We start from the raw sequence: 10,799 nt of genomic DNA on the forward strand, positions 1-10,799 counted from the left end.
ATGAGATTGTTACTCCAGTCAAAACCTACTTTTACTGGAACAAATGATAGGTTGTGTGCTCAGGGTCAAAAAGTTTGGCTCCATACAGCAGGTGATTTTAACAATTGGTCATTTTATGTTTTTGAATGACCAAATCCAACCTCTTGGGGCCAAAGGCCAGACTTTGCATTATGATTATCCTTTTAGTTTTTCTGATGATGTCAATGTTGTGGGTTGCGTCACCTATAAATAGATCCAAGCAAGATCTTCCTAGCAATTTTGAGCCCACTCTTGGACCTCAGCACATACACTACTGAAACTTGTCCTATTTAATAATATAAGACCTTACATAAGACATTTATATCTCCAACCCTGTGTATAAGCCACATAAAGAAGTTAATAATTCAAAAAAATTATGTAACTGTTTTGCATATTTTTGAATCCTTCCGTGGCTTGGAAAAACATGATTTAGAGGAGGCTGCTGTGCGTAGCTTGTTTCTGGTATGTAGGCACTAATGTCATACGTCGGCAAACAGCCACACTAATGACACATTTAATGGGAAAAGCCAATGGAGAAACCTCTTTTGCATCAAAATAAAATCCTATGTATTAACAGCACTTACATTTTTATTTTGAAATGTAGATTTTATGAATGCCCTGTATATTGTGCTGACAGACCAATTTAAAATCGTATCTAATTTAATCTAATCCAGAATAACATTTTGACTCTTCCAGCTGAAGCAAATATTCTATGTTTCTATTGCAGATTTGTATACATTTGTAAACATGCATATAATTTGATTTAAACGATTTGTGTTGTATTTAGTTAAGTATAATCTCGATTCTCCTCACTACTGGACATGGAAAGGGAAAGTCAAGTTTCTTCAGTTAATTCAACAAATTAATAGTGTATTTAAGGTGTTAAATAGTTACATAATGAAATAATGGATACAGCTGCATTTTTTATTTCAAACAACCTCATTCAATGGGAGCTCAGTTGAATTCCAATTCTTCACATTTTGAATGGCGAATTGAAATGTATGGTCTCACAGGGAATGCTAGTTTGTTCATATTTCAGTTGTAAATTATCCAATGCTATAAATTCACATTCTTTCTAGATGTATCGCAAGGTCCACGTAGCAATAATACATCTTGTGGAAATTATTTGCACTCAAGTCACAAGTGTCATAATTGAATTTAAAGCTGGTGGCGATTGAAAATGTTTCTGTTATTGCTGACTTCCCAGATGAAAGGACCTAAAGTGCACATTCTTTTCTGCTGTGTTTTCAAGAGAGAACCATACTGTGAGTGTCGTTTGTATGGTAAACTGCACAAGTCAATGCTGTCCATGTACACTTTATGATAAACAACATATCAAGCCCTTTTCCAGCTGTTTTGATCAACAGAACTGTGATTGCGATCCTCACTGTTTTACATCCTCTGCCTCACTGTCTGTTACCAAATGTTCCTGTACACACAAAGCTGGTAAGAAAAACAGAAGGACATCAGCATTTGAATTTCTAATATCAGGAAGGAAATTAAATGAATGACACTCCCTCTCCATTATGGTGTCTGTCCAAGTTGGCACCCATTGCACTCCTAAACATCCCTTGAACGGGGAATCCCTCTTTAATTTCGAAGGATACTTCTTTGATAATGAAGGGAGTTTTTTTCTTGCCCTTTAGGAAGATGGGGTAAGGGGGTGTCATAAAATTGTCCTTTGAAGTCCTTTGAGGCTGTAACTGTGATTAAGGGCCATACAAAAATTACTTGATTTACTTTGGACTTGATACAACTCAATGCCTGACAAAGTTGCCACAATAGAACTGTAGCTCTTTGAAGCAAATGTTGTGGTTGTAGGCTACACCTGCTCCATTTAATTCTCAAAACCCATTTTGAATGTGCCAAGGCAATAACAAAAGGTTCTGAGATGTTTGAAACCTACACAACTTATTTATGCAACTGCTAATATGGTCAGACTGTTTTGCGGTAGACATCTGCCAAAACAGGTGTGTACTGTTTTTGCAGGTCACATCATGCCATTGAAGTTTGATAAATCTGATTGGCTTATTTTCATACAGCCAACCCAATGTATTTGTCTTTACTGACTGTAGCAAAATAAAATGTTCCTTCCTTTAATAACTCTCAAGACATGGATAAGGGAATCAAAACAAATAAACACAGTTTTAAACCAGAATCCCAGAAGACAAAACGCTCCAAAACTTTGACATTAAGAGCTCTGTTTATAAACTGCCTCTGTGAACCAAAGGGACATAAGAGTTCCGGGGAGGAGGTGGTGCCTCTGTTATGCAGCGTTTGAGAGGAAGGAGGAGGTAGAGAGGGATTGCGCATGTTATGGGGGAGTACGAGAAATCCTCTGCTATAGATTTTTCAACAAATAATGACTATGCAAGACGATGAATAAGAAAAAGCGAGGGAATAGGAAAGCCCTTGCAGCGTGGGTGAGATGCTCGCTTGCCCCTCTCTCTATCACCCGTGGGTGTAGAAATAGAGGACATGCCAGAGCCTGGCCTTGTGTAGAACGCTGGCTTATTCTCCGATGGGTAAGGCTTTCCTGAAAGATGCGATGCACTAGGAAGGCAGTTCAAACCAAAATGTTTTGGGGGGGGGGGGGGGGTGGACACTTCACTTTTTCGGCCGGTAAAATAACCCAGGAAAAATGGAGGCGAATGGAAGGTCTTCATCAGCATCAGAATGGTGTTATATCTGGAGGATGATTTATCCTCATGATCGCTGCCACACATAGAACTGCTGAACAGCCATGTCTCAGCCTAATACCCAGTGCACCACATACGCCCGCTTACATTCCTATAGGAAACACACAGTAAACAACCTAAGCACATTATTGGCAACACTGCCACTTTATATGTATCGGAAGGCAGCAGTCTTGTGTGTGTTGGATTTCGTAAGGGTGGAGGCAGGGTCACACATGGGGTCCTGACCTAAAGGTTAGAAAAAGCGTGTTGCAGAGATCTGGTTCTCTGTGGTGGATATATGCGTGTCTCACTGCCACCATCATCTTTGTTCAGGATGTCTTTAAAGGTCACATGAAAAATGCATGAATGTGATTTGAGGATCTCAGCACCTGTGCACTGAGCCAGTACGGGGTCACTCTAAGACAGGAACTAGCTCAACAAGGAAGTCCCTGAGATATTAAAATATGCCTGTTAAATGAGCAGCAAGTGCATTTTATTCAAAAAAATAACGCTATGATCAGCATGTTGTGTTCTATTAATGTTACAGTCCCTCAGTATATATGTGAAATTAATGTGAATGATGAGTCATGCTTACCATTTTTGTGCTTAAGGCTAAATAATAATTTCATTTTTTCTATATTCAGTGAGGCATATGTTCGAAATATAGTTTGTAAATAAATATAAATAAAGCACCTGGTAAAATAACATTGCTGTTTTGAGGGGGGTTCATATTGTAGTTTTTGTTGGCCTCCCTTTTTTCCTTAAGCAACCCATGGACTACAAATCTTTTTATTTGCAATTTGCAAAACATTTCCCAATTTTAAACGTTGTTTTCAAAATTGTTATGATAATCCTGGTGAATTGCTTTGAAATGACATCCATTTCCGTGTGTTTGTGTTTCCACTGTGTATTTTCCTAGTGGTCGTCTCCAACCCTTGCTGGGCCGGTTCAGCGAGCTGATCCTTCAGCAGGAGGTGAAGCCAGGTAGTGTAGATGTGGTGCTCCTTGATGCCGGTTGCTCCTCCATGCAGATGGACCAGGCCCAGAGAGGATTCTCTCTCAGCAGGGACGGCCCCCTGGACATGAGGATGGATGGAGACAGGCAAGTTCTACCAACGGAGGCCAATCAAATGAAAAATTGTTTTTTAATTGAAAGTGGTAATCTCAAAGAATTTTGGCATGCTCATGAAGGCCAATTACAATTGTTATGACCTGGTTGTCGGTGGCGACACTGTTTGAAACTCTGCAAATGATTACAGCTTAGCGTCAAAGATGTTGCCAAAGAGGACAAAACAGAAAGCTACTTTCCCACCTTCCATTATATTCCAAACAAGTGTTTGGGCAGCTCCCATAGCTGTGCTTTGGTTTGTTCAACAAACAGAAGCACATTTGAACAGCCCTGGCCTCTCCATTAGTGCCCACAAACAAACTAATTCCCATTTTAAATTCTGCGTTGACTTGCTCACGGACTCAGAGACTAAGGCACGCAGTTAGAGTTCTGAGCGAAGAAGGTGGCTGCGTTTTAGGCAGTGTAATAATTATGAATTTTGAGCGCAGAGGAACATTTCAATAAGAGGCAAGGGTAAGTGAAATAAGGGGTGTTCCCGGTTGTATTAATGTATATAGAATGAGGCCATCGACTGAAGCCAGTTCTGTGCAACATTGAACTAACAAATACTGTCTTTATCTTTGAAGTTACCCATCAAGTTCCACTCAGGCTGATTCTCCTTGCAGTTCAGCACCAGCACTAAAGACCCCAATATACTTGGGACATAATCAAAATTGCCACAACCAAATCAAAGCGCCCCATTGCTGCAGGTACTCTGCACGACTGAAAAATTCAAATTTTCTCACCATCCCCGCCAATAGTCTGCTGCATGCAATCGGTCAACAAGACCACGTGTAGCAGTGGCTCAAGAGGCGTAGCAGGTTGTTCGACAGCCAGAAGATTGCTGGTTTGATCTCCAGCTCCTCCTGGTTTAGTGTCGAGGTGTCCCTGAGCAAGACGCCTCGCTCTAACTGCTCCAGACGAATGGTTTGAATGGTTGACGCGTGCAGTAGGTGTATGAATGTGTGTATGAATGGGAAAACGTGAGGTACTGAGGGCTTTGAATTGCGCAGGTTAGAAAAACGCTGTATAAAGGCAGTCCATTCAATGACTTTGTTTTGTCTCACCCGTGACTCACAGCGTTGAACAGGAAATTCACACATTGCAGTGGTTATATTGTACTCGCCGTGCTAAAACAATATCCCCCATCGGAACATGCCAATTTCAATTTCGTAAATGAGATAGTGCTATAATTACTGTAAGAAAGACAACCTTGGTTTGCTCTGTAAAGTTCCCTCATGTAGACCCAAAGGAGGCTTAGATTAAACCCACTTATCTAAAATCGTTATCACACCTGCATAGTGTGCTCTTTCTAAATGTTACTCTTACAAGGTTATTGCTAATGCAAAATAAAGAAAATGTATTTGTTTTGTATTAACTGACATCTCTCTTGGACGGACAAGCGGAGACTCAGCCACATGATGCTATTTAATGGGACAAATGGCATAACGGCATGACTAACAGGCACCTGTTAGTAGTTCAAATATGAATGACCCATGCAATGTAACACATTAGCATGCTGACGTTGTGCCTTCTTTGTCAATTTGTCACAGCCAACCAATGCAAATGTAAGGATGTAGCGTTGGATAGACCTTTTGATGTCAAATGAAAATCGACATCTTCAGAACAGTGTGTAATACCAACCTCCCCGTTAAAGCGACAGCGTTGCTTTATGTTCCGGGGCATCGACTCCAGCGCGGCGGTGCTCGCTCAGGATTGATCCTTGTCAGCGAGGCCGTGACGTCAGAGCAACCTAATTGGGCTCCTGTGTGTGCGTAGGTATCCCGACACACCGCGCGCTGCTGACGTTGTGAACGCGCTGGATCAGAAGTCCCTTGCGTCCATCCTCCTTGCGTACGGGGAGGAGAGACACGCCAGGAAGATCTCCTCAGCCGTCGTTGAGGCGCGCAGCATCTGCCCCATCACACGCACTCAGCAGCTGGCCAGCGTGGTGGCAGGTAGGCCACCAACACCCAATCCTCCCTCTCCCCCCCCACTACCGTCACCACATTGTTTCGCTCATTCATCCCCACACTATTCTCACAGCCCCGATCCACACGGCGTCCACACCTCCCCCACCACCGTCACCACATTTATTCATCCCCACAGCCTCCTCACCACCGTCCCCACTTTCATTCATCCCCACAGCACTCTCATCCCTATCACCTCCACCATCAACACCACCATTATCACAGCTTACTCACCTCCCCCTCCGTCCCCACCACCACCACCACCACCACTCAACTACACACATCACCACAGACTCCTCGGCACCACCACCATCAAGACACACATTGCTCACCAGCATCACATCCTCTGCCATCACCATCACATTCATCCCAACCGCTTAATCACGGTTCCCAGGAAATCCACACTAAGAAGGGTCGGGGGGGGAAGCCATTTGTCTGCAACGACCCTTCACGTCCACATTCATGCTCCTTTTGACGCACCCACCCCCCCCCCCCCCTCCCCTAAAATGAAACCAAACACATATACACTGTTCCTTTTAAGATGTGTTTTCTCTAGAGAGCTTAAAGGCGTGGCCCCTTGTAAACGGAGTATCTATAGACGCAATGGCACTTTCATGCTACGTTTGCATTCCTTCCCCATCCATAGTTTCTCTTGATGGATTGCATCATTTGAAACTGTTCTCTCCCAACTATTTCATCTCGTCGTCACTCGCTACCCACGTATTTGCAAAAAAATAACAAGTACAAACACACGCACACACACACACACACGCACGCGCACCCGCGGACACACACAGACACACACACACAAACAGACGGAAAAAAAGGGCAGTATTTATGTTCGCATCTCCGAGGGATTGCATTATTTTTCAAGAGACGTGTCTTGGTCTGCGAGCAGCAGTGAGAGTGAGATGTCCTCTCAGTAGTTGTTGCACATCGCGGTTCGTGCGTCACACGGGGAGAACAGGTGTGACTAAGGGCAGTTGTTTGATCTCTTTTGAAGAGCAAAGTGCTTCACCACAAATGTTTATTCCAATCAAATGGAGAGGTCCTGACTGGTGTAGGTCCCTGGGGCCTATATGCGTACCTGGGGTCTCTGCAGGTCCCCGGGGGTCTGCGCCTGGCTGCTATTGTGACACTGTTGCCTAGCGAAAGAAAGCGTGACAGTGAGAAACACCAACAGGATTTATTCTATAGTCTTTTTCTTTTTTTTCTGCATACATCCTGTGGGGGACTTTAGGAAGATGCAAACCCTTTTTGTTAAATGTTTTAACTTCTTCAGATGTATACACCCACTGTTGTTCTACAGGTCAGTAGTAAACTAGTACCTAGACAATAATTCTTGGAGAGGGATGAGATGGGATTACGTATGAGGGGTTGTCATGACGATGGGTGCTTGCAGGCATTGTCCATGGGCAACCTAAAGGCATCACATCAACGCCATAACAGCAAACGAGCCTGCCTACACGACCATGAGTTGAGGTCACTTGCAAACAACATTCGAGAGACGAATTCACAATTCAATTCAAAAGATTGTTTCACTCTTTCAAGGTTCACCTTCCCTTCGTCTGAAAGATAAGACCGACGATCTCTAAAGAATTGAACGTGTTATGGTTGCACACAGTGTGGACATCATGCTCATGCCCGTCGAGAGCTTTGTAACACGCAAAGTCTGGACTCACCTGCTTACAGTCCCTACAGCTCTGTCTCTGTCTCTTGCTCGACTATTTACATTTCCCTCTGGTAAATTACACAAATAACATGCTCAACCAAACATACGATGCACATCAAGGTTTGCCCAAGAGAATAAACAGCAGTCTCAATTGATGAATAGGTTTTTTGGATCGATGAGGCATTCATGCCATTGCCATGCATTCAGCCGGTCATTGCTGCATAGGGCGTTGCATCACAGTCAAGAATGAATCACATGGGACCAGAAGGAGGTAAATGTCTGAGAGTCTTTTCAGGCTTAACCTCTCTCCCCCGGTCCCAGGCTCTTACTGTGGGAGCTGTGAGGGATGAATTAGAGCGAGCACACAGAGTTACGCTACACCAGACCAGAGCTTGTCCTTGCCGGCCAAGCCTGGTATTGATTGCAGGGTGAGTCACACGGAGCGCTGTTGAGCGCAGGAGGAGAAAAATGCCACACTACTTAGTTTCTTTTTGGGGTTGTTTGTTGTTGTGCTTTCAGTTTGTATCCATCTCTGGATATTTATTTAAAACAACCATCCCTGAGTTTTTATTTCCCTCAATCTAGATAGGAAGTGTCAACTGGGGAGAACACCCTGCTCCTGTCCGAGTCAGTCGGGCCAACACTTTTCGATTTTGGCTTTATACAGTGAGCTTGTGATGGATACGTGTGTTCAGTTGTCTTGAGTAATGTCAGCAACAGGTCACACACTATTCTAGTCAGTGAAATGTTGTTTGTAAAGTGGTTGAAAAGAGTTTCCGGGAATAGTTTCTGTATTCAATGATGAATTAAAGGAGGGCGTTTTTTATGTAGTAGAACCACAGGAGACCCATAATATATATATAGTCTAATTATGGGAGGTTTCCTACATGGCTAGTCTTGCTTAAACAGCAGCAATCATTGATTGTTTACACCCCTGCCTAAGTAAGTGCCAGGAATATTGAACCATGCAACAGTTTATATAAATATAAAATGTAGTTGCATAGTAATTGACATTGGATTTAAAAACTTCCCACACAAAGCAATGGGGTAATTTGTCAGCAGGCTGGAGAATGATTTATGTAGTATGCTAGTCTTTCTATCAGCCAGCAGAATTAATAAGTATAAAATATGTATGCCAATCAGACTTTGTAACTACATGCTTGGTGGAGCTTGAGTCTGCATAAAAAAAACACGTGCTTGTATTTTTGTTGTAGCCATAGCTATGGCCATAGTTGGTAATTAATGGAGTCACAACTACTATTCCCTAGTAGTATACAGTAGTATATAGTACTATTCACTAGTTATACATGATAACAAGTTTAACATGATTCCACAAGTGTAGATGTATTTCCCATGGTTTGAAGTTCATTTTTAGTTCATACGGAGCGGTAAAAGGAAGACAACCCCCTTTCGGAAAATGTTCTAATATCCTGATTACCACGGACTCGGCGTCATGATCCGATCACAATTTTAATCAGGGCGCAATAAATAGCTTCAGTATTCTCAGGGGTGCTCCCTGTTCCTCTGTCTCCTCTCCCTGAAGGATCGTTCCCTAGCGCCGCGCTCTACGCGCGCAAGGACAAGCTGGAGCGCCCGTCCCACGTGGCCACCAAGACCTTCCAGGCTCTGCGCATCTTCGTCAACGACGAGATGAACGAGCTGCACGCGGGGCTGCGCGCCGCCCAGACGCTGCTGAGGCCCGGCGGTCGCCTGTGCGTGCTCACCTTCCACTCCCTGGAGGACCGCCTGGTGAAGCGCTTCCTCAGCGGGGGGGACATGGCCACGCTTGACCAGAGACACCCGGGCCAGAGGCTCCGGAGAGGGGCAGGGGAGAGGGAGGGGGAGGGGGAGGAGGAGGAGGGGGAGGAGGTAATGGGGGGGAACCGGACGAAGACGACGTCGCACTGGTCGCCTCTACAGAGAGGGGTCACAACGCCCGGGAAGAAGGAGCTGGCGGAGAACCCTCGGGGTCGCTCCGCTAAGCTCCGAGCCGCGCTGAGATGCTAGGACATTGGGACGGTTTTGTCGATAGGTGTTTTCAAACATTTCTCTGGTCGTAGTCATAGTTTTGTACCGCTAACCTCATGTGGCCATACTTAGATAATTATAAATTATTATAATATTAAAGACAATTCAATCAAATATGAAGATTTCAATTATTTACTTATTCTACCGGATGGATGGAATCCGATTTGTAAAGCCTGCAATAGCTTCCTATATTATTCTATTTACATGCTTACTCAATATGATTCAAAATTGTGCTTTGGGATTTCTCGAGTGACCACCTCACACCTACACAGACTGCTTTATATGGATTCATTTACATATCTTCCTTGACTCTCACAAGTGAATATATTGCAAAAAAAAAAGAGACTTTAAAGGACTGTTTTTTACGTACTGACTTTATTATTTTCAATTGAGATAACTGTTCTACCCTGGTTCTGTGTGTTCTTCGTATTCTTCCCGATGAGCAATAGAGTCCAACTTCTACTGTATTGCATGAATCAGTAATGCCACAAAATACCAAGTGACGCAAGTGTCAGAATTGGTGATGAATGAGAAGGGTGACTGTTATGAAACATCTTCTCACTTTAACTTAAAGCAGACGACGTGATGAACTTTACTATTTTACTTTGACTAATTGTTATTGCTCCATTAAGACGATCAACACTTTTTTTTCTCTCTTTCCCTGCCTCCTTCATGACACTATAAATATACCCTACTTGTTACCTTGGAAACTAAACGACTGAGTAACATTTAACTGCATCTAAAAGTGCAGTGTTTTACGACAATCAATGTCAAATGCTTGTGCTTAATATTGTCCTTCTAGACATTGTCACAATGGTTGATACATAGCCATCGGAACTAAACTGTGCTATTATTTTGGTTGCAATTACTTTAGCTAAAAATGACAATTATATAGATTTCATTTAAATATTCACCTATTATCATATAATCGATAAAGGCTTTGGCTTATTGCTATTGATTTTCATGTAATGACTTATTAAAAAAAATAGATCAGATCTTTTGACCCTGGACTTGATCCTGAAATTCTTTAGCAGATTGAAATCTTAATATAATAATATAATAATAATAATAATAATCTTTTCCTTGTGATAAATACTCCAAGCGTATATATTTTATTGAGCTCAAGAGAGCCAGATCAATTATTATAAATCAATCACTGTTACCTATGACTACAAGTTTTCAATTACCATGGAAACACAGGTGGCGGTTAATCTGAGAATGTTCTATTGTTGTAAACTTTAAAGGTGCACCATGCAGATTATTGGTTTAAAATGTTTAAAAATGAACTAAATATACCTTGAACCTCAAATCAATCTACAGACCCG

The 10,799-nt window shown here is 42.7% G+C and overlaps 1 protein-coding gene across 2 annotated transcripts in view; it reads left to right on the forward strand.

Moving 5' to 3' along the window:
• Positions 1 to 10,477, forward strand: part of LOC130403343 (12S rRNA N4-methylcytidine methyltransferase-like) — a 36,609-nt gene extending 26,132 nt beyond the window's left edge. For both annotated transcript variants that reach the window (XM_056607656.1, XM_056607657.1), the window contains exons 4-6: positions 3,616 to 3,798; positions 5,584 to 5,762; positions 8,990 to 10,477. In XM_056607656.1, coding sequence (XP_056463631.1) covers positions 3,616 to 3,798; positions 5,584 to 5,762; positions 8,990 to 9,453 — 826 coding nt within the window. In that variant the 3' untranslated portion in view covers positions 9,454 to 10,477. The remainder of the gene's footprint in view (positions 1 to 3,615; positions 3,799 to 5,583; positions 5,763 to 8,989) is intronic.
• Positions 10,478 to 10,799: the final 322 nt, after the last annotated feature.

Source organism: Gadus chalcogrammus, chromosome 14 (assembly GCF_026213295.1).
Source record: "Gadus chalcogrammus isolate NIFS_2021 chromosome 14, NIFS_Gcha_1.0, whole genome shotgun sequence".
NCBI lineage: Eukaryota > Metazoa > Chordata > Actinopteri > Gadiformes > Gadidae > Gadus > Gadus chalcogrammus.